The sequence below is a fragment of the Zalophus californianus genome, chromosome 10, assembly GCF_009762305.2.
Source record: "Zalophus californianus isolate mZalCal1 chromosome 10, mZalCal1.pri.v2, whole genome shotgun sequence".
Taxonomy (NCBI): domain Eukaryota; kingdom Metazoa; phylum Chordata; class Mammalia; order Carnivora; family Otariidae; genus Zalophus; species Zalophus californianus.
This window is the reverse complement of record NC_045604.1, coordinates 91,594,701-91,608,091: the sequence shown is the minus strand read 5'-3', so window position 1 is coordinate 91,608,091 and position 13,391 is coordinate 91,594,701. Positions and strand designations below refer to the sequence as shown.

The 13,391-nt window shown below is 48.7% G+C and overlaps 1 protein-coding gene across 1 annotated transcript; it reads right to left on the bottom strand.

Annotated features, from left to right (window-relative positions):
• Positions 1-209: 209 nt before the first annotated feature.
• LOC113932537 (thyroid receptor-interacting protein 11-like) lies at positions 210-4,346 on the bottom strand. The gene is given in 3 exon segments (XM_035722223.1): positions 210-1,208; positions 1,210-1,562; positions 1,565-4,346. Coding segments are annotated over 3 exon segments (4,134 nt in total).
• Positions 4,347-13,391: the final 9,045 nt, after the last annotated feature.

Genomic DNA, 13,391 nt, shown 5'->3' with positions numbered 1-13,391 from the left:
TAAGAAATAAGCACCATTTTCAGTTTGGTGAATACCTCTGCAGTCACCAAAAGACGCTTTTTCTGTTAACGCATAAAAGAATATTTTTATTAAGCTGAAAGCAAAACTTCAAATAGTACATTTTGCAAAAGGACATTTTGGGATAAGGTAAACACATAGAGTGACTTGGGGTCTTCCGAGCGCTGTCTCGTCTCTGGCTTGAGGATCCTCTATTTCTTGGAGAGGCCTTTGGCCACCATTCCAACCTTCTTGGCAGGTGACAGTATTTGGGGCATGTACTTGGGCAAAGCATCAGTGACGGCATTTAGAAGAAGGTGCTCCGATCCATCTGTTTCCGGTCCAGGTGGGGTAACAAGAGACACAGCTGTGGTGCGGGGCTTCACATCTTTTTTCCAGGGTGTGGATCCTAGGGTAGTGTTCAGACGTGGTGGGCCTTGTTTCATAGCCAGTTTTCCGCTTCCTCTGGAATCTGGGGGCTTCCCGTCATGAGCAGAGGGTTTTGGTGGTGGCAAACCTGAATGAGATTCCACTTCTAGAAACTGGATGAAAAGTTCTGAAAAAGAATTCTTGGCCATAGGTCCGTGATCTGGCTTCACACATGTGTTGGGGGCACTTTTGGGTCCAGGCCCCCGAGTCATCCAGCTGGTAACACCACCTGGCCCTTCACTGAAGAGCTGCCACATCTGGTCTTCTCGGATCCCCAGCATGCTTCCCATCAACCTTAACGCTTCCTGCCATTCGGCATCAGGTGAGTGGAAAGATCCCAGGAAGAGTCTTCATAGGAGGGTTTTGTCCACCATTCCTTCGGACTTACTGACTAAGTTCATCAGTTTCTTCTGTGTGTCCTCCAGGATTTCCTGCTGGACCTCATTCTGTTTCTTGAATTCTTGGAGTTGGACTTCCTTCAGCTCCAAGTCAGCATTTGTTTTATGGAATTGTCCCTGCAATGACTTCAGTTTTCCTTCCAGGCTGTCTGCCCATTCGGCGAGTTCCAACTTGAGGTCAGCTAGGATGTGACCATACTGCTTTCCTTCTTTCTGGGAGGCAGCAAGCTGGAGCGCAGTGTCCTCCTTCTGCTGGGTCACCACGTGCAGTTGCTCCTGCAGCGACTCTACCTGCAGACTGGCTCCTCGGCTGGCATTTTCCATGGCAGTGGAAGACACAACGAGTTTTCCCTGCAAGACCGTCACTTCCTTCCTGAGTTGATTGAGCCACTTTGTCTTCTGAGGCCAGAGCTTCGTGGCGATGAGCATCTTCGGCTTCTAGTGCCAGGTGTCGCTGTCTCTCCAGCTCCTGGGTTAGGCGTAATTTGCTCTCACGTAAATGGTGAACCTCCTTCTGGAGGGCACAGGTTTCCATTTGTTTCTGTTTCAGGGCCAACAGGACTTCATCTCTCTCACAAGCCAGCCTATGTGTCTCTTGCAATGCCTGATTTCCCACTTCCTTTTCTCTAGAGGTTTCCACGACTTTTGCATTTTCCTCTTTCAGTTGAAACACATCCATTTCAAACCCTGCTATTCTCTCCTTCAGATCGGTGACTGTCTGCCTCAAAAGTTCATTTCACTCACTTGGCTACTGAAGTTCTCCTGTAAAGAAAGCAATTTCTCACTTTTCACTTGGATTCGGAGCTCCTGATCCTGAAGGAAGTTTTGTAGAACAGCCTGTTTCTCCTTCAGCTGCTCGATGTCGGAATCCCTGTGTTCCTGATGTTGGCCTTCTACTTCCCTCCTGGCAGCCACTGACTCAATCCATCTCTGCTTATCTTCCTGGAGGGTTCGAATCATTGTATCTTTTCCTTGAATGGATTTTCGTAGCTCTTCTACCTCCTCTTGGAGCAACTAAGAAGCCTCACTCACTCTGTCAGATTTCATGGCCTCCAGAGAATCCGCTGACTCCGAGGAGTCAGTGGAGGGCTGGAGGAAAATCACATCCAGTTTCCCTAGAAGGAGATCCTTGGCATTGCAAAGCTACCCGTTGCTGAGCTGCATTTGTGCCAGTTCCTTCTCTAAATGTTGTAAATGTATTTCATTGCCTTTGTACGGTTCGATCAGGTCACTAGAGGTCGTCTGGACTTCAGAATCCTTCTCGCTGCTGGTGAAAGCCCGCACCTGGAGTTGTGCCAGATCTCTCTGAAGCTGGGGTGACTTACGCTTCATATTTTGGACTGTGGTCATCACCTGCTGTTTCCACTCTTCCATGATCTTCACTCGCTGTTTTAACGTGTCCCGTTCCTGGAGAAGCTGCTTCAACTGATCCATATTAGTTCCTCGAACCTCATTACCAGTGCTGGATGGTTGCAGGAGTGTCAATAAAGTCTGACATTTCTGACTTAACGCATCCACTTCGAGGTCTTTTTCTCGAATAATGTGTGATAAATTCTGAATCCTTTCTCTAAATATCTCCTGACCACTACTCTCAATTCTAGTGGACAGTTTTTGATTTTCCTCTTGCATTCTCTGGAGGTCTGCTCCTGTGACAGTAATTCTATCTGCCATTTTGTCATATTCTGTCTTCAGATCGCTGTTCTCCCTCGTTTTCTCATTTAAGGCAGCCAAGACCTGTTCGCTTTTCCCAGCATACTCTTGCAATTGCCGCTGAAGTCGCTCCACGTCCCCATTCTGGCTGTGAGAAGCCGCAGAGATCCTGCTGGAAAGACCCTGAATCTCCAAATCTTTCTGCTGGATGATCTGAGTTAGTTTACCAATCTCCTCTTTGGAGAGCCGATTGATCTGTTCCGTCAGTCGGATGTTCTGTTCAGTTAGAAACTTCATCTCCAGTTTGTGTTCTTTGATTCCTAGGACGAATCTTTGAGTTTCGGCTTCAGATGAATCAAGCTTTTCACTTCCGTTTTCTCTAGGAAGAGGCTGACTTCTTGTGACTTCCACATCATCACAGTCTTCTGTTGGAATGTGCTGGCTTTTGTCAGGCAGCTGGGCTTTCATCTGTTCTATCGTGTCCTGCAAATTCTGAATCTCCTCGTCTTTTGCTCAAAGGAGCTGAGCGTGTTCAATAGTCATCTGCTCCTGCCGGTATTGGAGATGGTCCACTTTCTGCTTCTGCTCTTGTGAAGAATGAAGCAGTCCTATCTTCCCCTGCTGTTGGTTGTAAATGATCTTCTGTTGCTCTCTGATTTCCTCCTCGAGATCGCCTTTTAACTCCTGGAGTTGAAACACCTCACACTCTAGTTCTATGATCTCGTCTAGGATTTTAGGGTCAACCGCAGGTACAGAGCGACTCTGTTGTCTTGGGCTCTCCAGTTCTTCTCCCAGATGATGATTTTTGCCTGTCACGGATGGGAGACACCTGTCTTTGTCCTCCACAGATGGCTGGAAAATGTCATTGCCTCTGAAGGTTTGGATAGACTGACCGAATTCCTCCTGAGGCTCTGGAATTCCTGTAAGTTCTTCAATATACGTCTCTTTCTCTTTAATGAGTTGTGTCAATCGCTTCTGCTCCTCCAAAGCAGAGGACAGCATTTCCTTCGTTCCTTTATGGTCGGCGTCCATCTGCTCGATTCTCTTTTTGAAGTGTACTATTTCCAGGTCTTTCTCTTGACTGTGTTGAATGAAATGCGCATGCTCTAAAGGCGACCATTCTTTGATAGTTTGCTCATACTTGTTCGTTTCCTCCAACAGCTTCTTTTCTGCCCGAGACAATTTTGCTATTAACTGTCCTTTTTCTATTTTTAAAGCCCTCACAGCAGTGCTGTTTTCCAGAGAATCCTCATTGTTCCGGAGAATAGTTTCTTCCAGCTGTTGTCTTACATCCTGGAGCGCCAAAACCAACTTTTGGTTTTCTGCTCTGAGATCAGAAACAACGTTGTTTAAATTGTCATTCAGCCGCTCCATTTCTGCAAGTTGTTGCTTCAACCTTCTAAGCTCAGTTTCCCTTTCTTGAAGTAAGTCATCTTTCCCATGACCAGCAGAGTATTGATCTTGCAGGTCTTCTATCCGTTTTTCATACTCGAGGAGTTGTTTGCGGTGCCTGTCCCTGACGTCGGCCAGTTTTTCTTGATGGACACTGAGCAGTGTCGCAACTCCGAGTTGATGTTCCTCAATCTCCCTCATCCGCTGCTCTTCTAGGTCCCTGATGGTGCTCCTCAGTTTCCAGATGGCATTGGAGTCTGAGCGATTTGGTCCCTTGGACAAACGTTTCCAAAGTGTAAGCTCAGCCTCCAGTGTTTCGATCTCATTGAGGAGTCTATTGATTTGTGTCTGAGATGATATGACATCAGCAAAGTCCATCGTGAGATCCGAGTTGTAGCCGGTGAAGGAAGTCTCACTGCCATCCCCTCTCCGCTGGGAATGGCCTAGGCCATAGCCCAGGCCACCAACCCAGGAGCACATCTTCACGGGTCATACAACTGTCGTGGTCTTCTGTGGAAAAGCGTCCAGCGCAGTCGGACTACCCCGCCAAGTGTCCCAGGACCCCTGCCTGCGCCAGGCTATAAATCAGAAGACAATGGGCGTTTCTAGGCAACACCTGCGCAGGCCCGGGCCCCGCTTCCCCTGTGCAGGCCAGGTTGCTAGCAAATGCCAAGGCCTTGGGCCTTCCCAAGGCCGACTATGGCCACTGGTCCCGGTCCCAGCCGCTCAGCCCCACGACTTCCCAGCCAGGGCTGGGCCCCTTCCCCTTCTCCCCCTGCTTCCTGGCTATCCTGTGTGGGCCCCTAGTGAGTGCTCCTGCCTGACTGCCCCCAGGTGCCCGCCCACAGAAAATGCATCTGGCCCTGGACTTTCCCCTTAAGGTACACAAACTCCTGCAGCTTGTGCTTTCCACACAACAGTATCTTTTTAATCGAGGTGAATAGTACACAGTCACATGCATCCATTCACCTAGGAGAGCAGATCCGAGGTGCATCTGACAAATATCTACACCTGCGCAGAAGCCCGCCCTCCAGGAGACTTTGGGCATTTCCAGCCTCCCGAGGCTCCAAAGTGTTCTATCCCTCCAAAGTGTTCTATCCCTCCGTGCCCTGACACCCCTGCGGGGACGGTGTGTCACAGACCCGGGTTTGACGGTTCACCAGAGGCTCCGGGCGCTGGGCGCCTCCGCAGCCTAGCGCAGGTGTGCGGCCTAGACCGCGCAGGGGGTCGCGGGCGCGGCGATGGCAGTGCTGGAGAGGGGACATCCGGGCCTGCACAAGGCGGCCCAGGGGTTCCCGCCACGGGTGGAGGAGGGGCTGGGAACCGCGTCCCGGGTCTGGCCCCCCCCTAAGGCCCCGACCTGCCACGCCACTGGATGAGAGGCGGCGAGGGCGGGGCGCTGGCCCCAGAGCAGCTTCCACTGCCGCCTCGGATGGACGTGAAGCGATGTCGCCCTCCCCCCCCCCGCCCCCCCCCCCCCCGGCCCGGGCGATTCCTCCAGCTGCCCGGCCCTGGCCCTGCTGGCCGCCGCCGCCGCTAGAAAGAAGCGATCCAACTGCATGAAGCAGCTGACCAACCAGACCGTGGGCAGGCGAGTGCGTCGATCCCGGTCGGCAGGAGCCTGGACCAGGGTCGGGCGCGGGAGGGCCGGCTGCTCTCTTGGTGACGCGCTCCGGTCCCTTACAGCGCCCCGCATCAGGCCTCGGGGTCCGGGCCCAGGGCTCCGCCACGCGGGGACCTGGAGCCTGGCTCGGTGCCGCTGCCCGAGACCCCGGGGAGCAGCGGGGTTGGTCACCGCCTGACCCCGTCGCCCTCTGTCCAGGCCCCGCCCACCATCGCCCTGGGGGAATTGGACCCGAGCCTTCCCTACCCTCCCCCCGGGATTTTCCCTGGGCGAAAACTCGGGTAACCAGTGGGCCCCAGGCCAAACAGACGCTGTGCTCTGCGGGCGAAGATCTCAGGCTTTCTGGGTCACCCCGCTCTGCAGACCCTCCCACCTCCCAGCGCCTGAGAGCACTAAATGAGTAAGGGGCTATCAGAGCCCATCGGATACGCCTAGGAGGTTCGGGCATCCATCCAGGGACTGTACAGGTGCCGCCGTCTCCAAACCCGGGCCCCTATGGACCGGACTGCCCAAGGTCTTGACATTGAGAAATTGGGAACTGGGAGGAAAGAATTGTGGAAACCCCTTGGGACGACCTTTAGTTTGTTTTTTTTAATAGTTTTTTAAAAAAAACCCTTTCTCCCTGTGGATTTGGAAGCCGATTCTTCTCCAGGTTTCGTTGGGACTGCTTTAATGCTTGACAGGAAACATTATCGATTCTGAAATGACAGAATAGACCGGAATTTGTAGACCATTAAGCTGTTGCAACAGGAACATTTGTGGTTTTGAGAGCTCCTGGAGGTGACTGTCATGTGCCCAGTTATCTGGGGCACATCTTTCAATGTCTTTTAGGTCAGTTGGCTCTACTGGACCTACTGTTTATTCTGGGAGAGATATGAAAGTGTGAGTTTTCCACAGCTTTTGCTTCTTTTTTTCCAGTAGTTGGGTCAAAAGGGGAGCTTGATTTGACCAAAGCCCAAGGGGATAGTTCTTTTTGTGTGTGTACCAAAATGCTTTTACTTCCCCTCCCGTTGTCTAAATTTGGTTTTTAGCGTTTGGTTCAGCACCCCCCCCCCATAACGTTTTGCTTAGTGGCTTAGTTTTGTTGTCTAATTTTGTTGCTACCCCACCCTATTATCTTACTGTGCATTTATCCTGTTTCCAGAGTTGATGCCTGTCCCCTAAAGCCTAGCGGTGCCTACTTTTCTGTCATTTGCAGGAAATGATAGAAATAATGCCAAGAGGGAGGTAGGCTAGTAGTGATGTAGTTTTGGAATGTAGGTGAGGTTTAGTGGGGTGAGGTCTGGAGCCGACAAAGAAAAAACAATTCTTGAGACGTCTTTGGTGCAAAATGGTGGTTTATTAAAGCACCAGGACAGGACCGTGGGTAGAAAGAGCTGCTGCACCAGGGATGTGGGGGGCATCTGATTATATAATTGGGAGTTGGGGGATGTAAGGAAAAGGCAGGGTTTCAAAAGAACTTTCCTATGCTAAAGAGAACGTACAAGATCCTGGAGACCTTGTCATTGTCAAGTAAGGTGGTTTTCCCTTCTAGCAAGGCATTGACATTAAGACAGTTGGAAGTTTCCTGGAGGAATGTCACACATATCCCACCCAGGAGTAGGGGGTGGGGGATTGCAGGGTGTCAGCTTGTGCTTTGTCCTCAATTAGTCTTCAGCTCCCTCATCAATCAGGAGTGGGGGCCAATGTTTCAAAGGAGAATCTGTAAATGAATCCAAAGTAATTCCTTGGGAGTTTTCTTACCCCCGCCCCCTTTTGCCTTCTTACTAACATTCCCTGTGAAATCAATATTCAGTGAGTGTCAAGACAGATCTGTCACAGTGTCATTCTGGCCTGTTTATACACTGTGTCAGTAAAGGGGAGTTTGCTCTTTTGGTGCAAACTTCTGAGCCTTTTCAAGCTACCAAGCCTGGCAGGGTCTCTTTGGCCCCAGTTCCTCTGTAGCAGCTTCTCTCTTCACACTTGGATTCCGGCCATAGGTGCCCCACTTTTAGTTCCCAGGGCAGGCCGAGGCTTCTTACCCGTGAGCCTCTACCTGCAGTTCTCCGGAGCCCCTTTCACTGCACCAGGCCTGTAGCTGCCTTCTACTCATTCTTCAGCTCTCCACGCAAAGGTGTCTGCCTCTAAGAGGCCTTCCCTGATGCTCCAACACAGACTGGATGGCCCCAGCCCGGGGAACTTTCAGAAGTCCACACAGCACCTCGTTTTCTACAATGCAGTGGCCATTTTCCTTGTTATTGTTCTCCAGTAAACGAAATGCCTTGAGAGAGCCCTTGCTGTCTTTCTCTTTCATTTCCCAGCGTCTGCTGTGGTGCCTCGCATAGGGCAGAAACTCCACAAAGATTGTCACATCCAGTGTGAATCTAGTTCTTCCCAGATGGCCCTGGCGGTGTGAGCCCAAGTATGGGAAAATGAAAACTGGATAGAGTCAATGGTGATTCATACTGGGACAGTAATTCCGGCCCTGACCTTTGACTCTGTTTGAAAATCTTTCTTGCTCAATGCCAATGGAAGCTGAGGCTATTCCAGAGCTGTGAAGGGTGTGACAGTTATGCTTCCCAAATCAAACTTTTTCTGGGGAAGCTTTTGGTTCAGTGCTGTCGATTTCCTCGATACATTTGTATTTCTTCCACTCAAGTCATTATAAAAGCCTCGGGAGGGAACGTGGAGGCAGGAGAGAGCCTAGAATTGTGATTTTGTGTTATCGTGCTATTGGTAGACATCAGAAGCAGGATTCTGGGTGCATTCAACACAAGAGGAAGCCTAGAGGGCAAAGAAGGTCCCCTGCACCCACGAGTGAAGTCATGTATGTGAACTGCACTCCCATCCTGTGTGTTATCCATTCATAGAGCATTGCAAGGCCACGTTCTCATCCCAAGATTGAGGACCTTGTGAGCAACCCCACAGTGAGGTTCCGTGCGACGAACATGGGGGAGAATCAGGAATGGCTGGAAGGAGGGAGTCCTCATGATGTGATGTATTTCCAATGGGAGGATGGGTGTGTTTCAGCAGACATTTTGTGTATCACAGGCACCACGCTAATGTGGTGGTCTCATGACAGGGGTGTTCCAGAGAAGAGAATTAGGATGGTTGATTGATTCATCAAGGGGCACTTGTTGAGCCCACATTGTGTGGCACTGATCAAGGTATTAAAGATTCAAAAGTGAACACAACCCAGTTTCTGCCCTGAAGGGGCTCAATAGATTTGTGGAAGAGATAGACAAACAAGAAATAATTATACACCATGAGATAAGTGCTTAAGAGAAGGATCGCTAATACAGTGAGCAACACTCCACTCTCAGTGCATGGAGAGAGGTACCAAACCCACACCAGCAAACCAGGAGAAAATTGGAGCAGAGCCTTTCCCCCCAACTGTAAGCACTTCTTTCAACTTTCTCTCCTATTGTTTAGGTCTCTTTTGCTTGTAAGAGAACCCAACCCAAATTGCCTTAAGCCAAGATGGGAATTTCATTAGCTCATATGTGACCCACAGAGTCCAAAAGGAGTATGGCTGCAGCCAGGGCTGGATCCAGGGGTTCCACTCTCTACATAGGCTGTGTCCCAAGGGGACACCCCCACCCCCAGCCAGTTTTCCCTCCTCCTCTGTTCAAGTTCCAGAGGGACAGAGACTAATTTTCACTGTGGCCAGAGCCCCAGGGTTGACTCTGAATGTGTCCAGCTGGGTCCCATGCCTTGCCCTGGAAATGGGAATGGAGTCAGCCCCACCCAAACCACAGGGACTGGGAATGGGGGACTGCTGGCCCCCAGAGAACACTGGGTACTGTTACCAGCAGGAGGGAAGAAGGAGTGCTGGTCAGGATACGGTAAGTAGCCGCCCTGTCTTTTGTAGTCCTGCTCTAAAAAGAAAGATGCATTTTGAAAATCCCCAGTGCAGATAGATAATCCATCAGATGCCGGTGGTACTTTTGGGGGAGGTGATAGCCTCAGTGGAGGAAGGTGTATACCAAGGTGAGGAAACCCAGGAACGTTGAGTTGTGAGGCAGAAGTGTCAAGGAGCAAAAGAATCTGAGCCACCACCTAAGAGAGATGATGACCTAGGTGAGGCTCTGGAAGGGAGTGTCTCTTTGGGTGTCGGTTTGTGCCAAGGTTGAAGTACTACTCCCTGCAGGTCCGAATGCTTTCCTACATAGTAGCCTTTAGAGAAGTCAAGGTTACAGACTCCAGGCTAGTGAAAGCAGAGTGACTTAGAACAGCTGAGGGCCAAGGGGGACCTCGCCAGTGTTTGTCTCAACAAGGGGCATGTGGGATATGGGCCCAGTGTGGCCTGAGCTTTGGAGTTTTCGAAAAAGGCCTGAAATCTGGATTTTCATGAAAATCAGGTGGCATTTAAGGCAAATTAAACCACCACCATGACATGATGTGGGGTTCAACAGAATCTGTCCGTGGCCAGACCTGGTCTGTGTGTGGGTCACCAGTTGGCACTTGCGTGTGTAAAAGGATCGGGAGGTGAAGGATTCCTGTTACAATTTTCCTTTTCTCTCCTGTACCTTACCCTGATATGACTGCACTCTCGGTTCTTGGATTTGTGGAAGAGCTTGTTCTGTCCTTTTCAGAAATCTTTCAAAGATCTGATAGTCATACTCATCAGTACTTCTCTAGTGGGTTAGTTTCCCAAGTGCTGTCCCAGAGCACCTGGCTTGGTTCTCGCCTACTGGTGCTTATCATGTCTAGGTTATGAGGAAGGAAAAATGGCTTGCCCAGTATGCCCAGCTACTCAGTGGCCGAGGCAGGACTCGGGGCCAGGGCTTCAGACTTTGCATCCTACGTGTTTCTGAGGACACACCCTGGCCGGCTGCCTTTTCACCTGATTCACCAGGAAAGGGTTAATGTGGATTCAGTGCCCTTGGTGCTGGCTGAGCTGCTGGGCTAGAGGCTTTGCGTCAATGATCTCACTGCCTTCTCCACAGCAAGTCCCAGAGGTGATGTTATTTATTCCTGGTTGAATGATGAGGAAGGGAGGACTCAAAAGAGGTCATCGGGCTAGTTCATGGCAGAGCTGTCATGAACCAGAAACCAGGTCTGGGATTCCAAATCAGCTGTAAGTCTGGATGTCACGTGGGCAACTCTTCTTGGAGAAACCCCATTTTGGAGTTATGTGGGACGCTTTCATAAAATCCTGGAAGCTCAGAGTTGGATGTTGCTCTAGTCTAGTAGCTCCTACCAGGGATGGTCCCCCAGGGGCATGTGGCTATGTCCGGAGACATGTTTGTTGGTAGGACTTGGGTTGGAGGGCAGGGTACTCCAGCATCTGCTGAGAGAGGCCAGGGATAATGCTGACCATCCTACCATGCCCAGGACCGCCTCACCACACAGAATGATCTGGTCCTAAATGTCGAGAGTGTTGTGGTTGGGAAACTCTGGTCTAGTCCTTTTACATTCTCGATATGCGAATGGTCAAAACCAAAGATCTACAGTTTGCTTGCAGGGCATTGAGGTCTTCTGTTTGGTCGATTGCTTATATCTGAGAACCTAATTTACTCCTTCTGACTTACTTTTGCCTGTGTGCCCATTTATATACTTTGAATTTTACACCCCGTGCATGGTTCAGCTTTAAATAGTATCAATTCAAAAGATGGATATTTTTTTCCACTTTAACATTCCTGAAATCAGGACACATCGAACAGTCAAGAACACACCACTTAATTTGCCAGCAAGTGGTCTTTCCTGATGATAAAAAAATAGTGGTGAATCTTACACTCACAGCCTCATAGGTTTCACGAAGGAGGGCAATGTTTCAATGGAATTTTGCCAGATTTAAGATCACTTATCACTTTTCTCAGGTCTTCACTCACCTTTGTATTGCCCTTGTTTTGATTCGAATTCCCCTTTCTCGGTATGCCCGCAAGTTCAAAAACTAAAAGCACAGGACCAGAAAATGTGCCTACATGAGACACAAACACACAGTTCAAAATCAAGTGAAAGACTAAGAAAAAATCTGCCCAAAAAAAGCTGACAAGGGATTTTTATCGAAGAATGTATCTTTATCTTCTAAAGGATTCCTAGCAATTGATGAGAAAATGTAACATTGCCACTGACACATTTCCAATGGACATTTACAAAGAAATCCTACAGGCCAAAAAAGGAAGGAAGATACTCCATCACATTAGCAGTTTCAAAGTTAATTTAAAAATTTTAGATTAATAGGTTTGGCAGATTGGCAGAAATTTTTTTTAAATGGTAACAGCCAGTGCTAGTGAGGGTGTAGGGAAAAAGAACCCTCATCTACTCTCATGAAAAGACAAATTAGTGAAGAAGGTCTCGAAAAACAGTTTGGCAGTAGCTATTAGAATTCATAAGGGACAATCCCTTGAACCAGCAATTCCTGCAAATATGCATGTGTACCTGTGCTTTCTACAACACTGTTTAATAGAAAACCATAAAAAAACGCAGCTATCTAAAGGACCATCAGTACTGAATACATTAAATAAAATGGCATTTCCATGCCAAGCAGAATGAGAAAGCCATCAGAAATAATGAGGCAGACCTATATATGATGACACAAAGACAGCCACGAGTCACTAAGGATGCAGAAAGAGCGAGTTACAAAACAGGATGTATAAATTATTCACTTTATTAAATTTACACATAGATCAATTTATTTTGAGAACTATAGATGCACTCATTCAACAGATACATATTAACTACAACCTATGTATTTATTCAATGTGTATATACATTCTTTCAACAAAAATTTATCGAACCTTCTAGGTGCCAGGCACTGGATTCTATTTTTGTGTGTGTTTTCTCATGTGTGATATTGATCCGTCTCTAGGGGCACTGTTCCTTCACAGGAGAAAACACTCTGAACATTGGTTATCTTGATGGGGGGAGAGATTGTGGAGGGTCTTTACTTTCTACTTCATACATTTGTGTACTGATGGATCAAAGGTGATGCCAAGTGTTAGCTCTTTCATTACAGGTAATCATTCTGACACAAGTACTCACCGAATATATAGAAAACCAGGGTAGCTACAGCGTGGAGAAAACAGCTAGGCCAGCACATGGCAAAGCCTGCACAGGTTCTACTTATAATTTGTAGGAGGAAACAGAGGATGGGGGAGATGTTCTACCTGGAGGAGTTTCTTCACGAGGAGCATGACTATGGCACTGTGGTTGCACAGAGGCCTGTCTAGTTGTCCGATGTTTCCTGTGTGATCTGTGTCCACCATCCAAGAAGGCCATCCTTCTGGGCAGGTCTTCTGACCTGAATTATCAATAAGTCCCTTGAACTACTCTGCCAGACACAGACTGAAAATGATGGAACATTCTGGAAGAGGCTTCCCTTGGTTCAAAAGGCTTAGAACTGAGCAGAGAGTTGCTGGAAACACTCATAATTAAAACGCGAAGGAGGAAAACCTGAGCACAGGGGCCAAGGAGGTGACCTAATAGGTGGAGCAGGTCAGGAACAGACAGCGGGGAGCAGTGGGGATGAGACTGGAGGGTGACTGCCCCCCTCCATGAAGCAGCCATGTAGGAGGGAGGGTCTGATGTTGCCGGACTGGATGTTCCTAAAGAAAGCTGGAAAGCGAGAAATTCCGGAAAAAATCTATTTTTGCACCATTTGCAAATCACTGAAACACACTTATAAAGATTTAACAACGGGGACCTATGGACATCTGCTCTAAATTGCTTCACAGTAAATACGATGCAGTGTAAATGTATCAGGAGAAGTACACGCTGTGTGACATCATGGGCGCACACACAGATTCTGATGCACACACACACACATACACACACCATTTAAAAGGAAAACGGGAAAAAAAGCAAAGAGAGTTCTATAGTCCATGCTGTACCACATAGGATAAGGGTACTTGCCGATTTGAAGTGGGCCCTCTGACTGTAATTCTATAATGGTTGTGATAAGAAAGGCTTGACTCTGT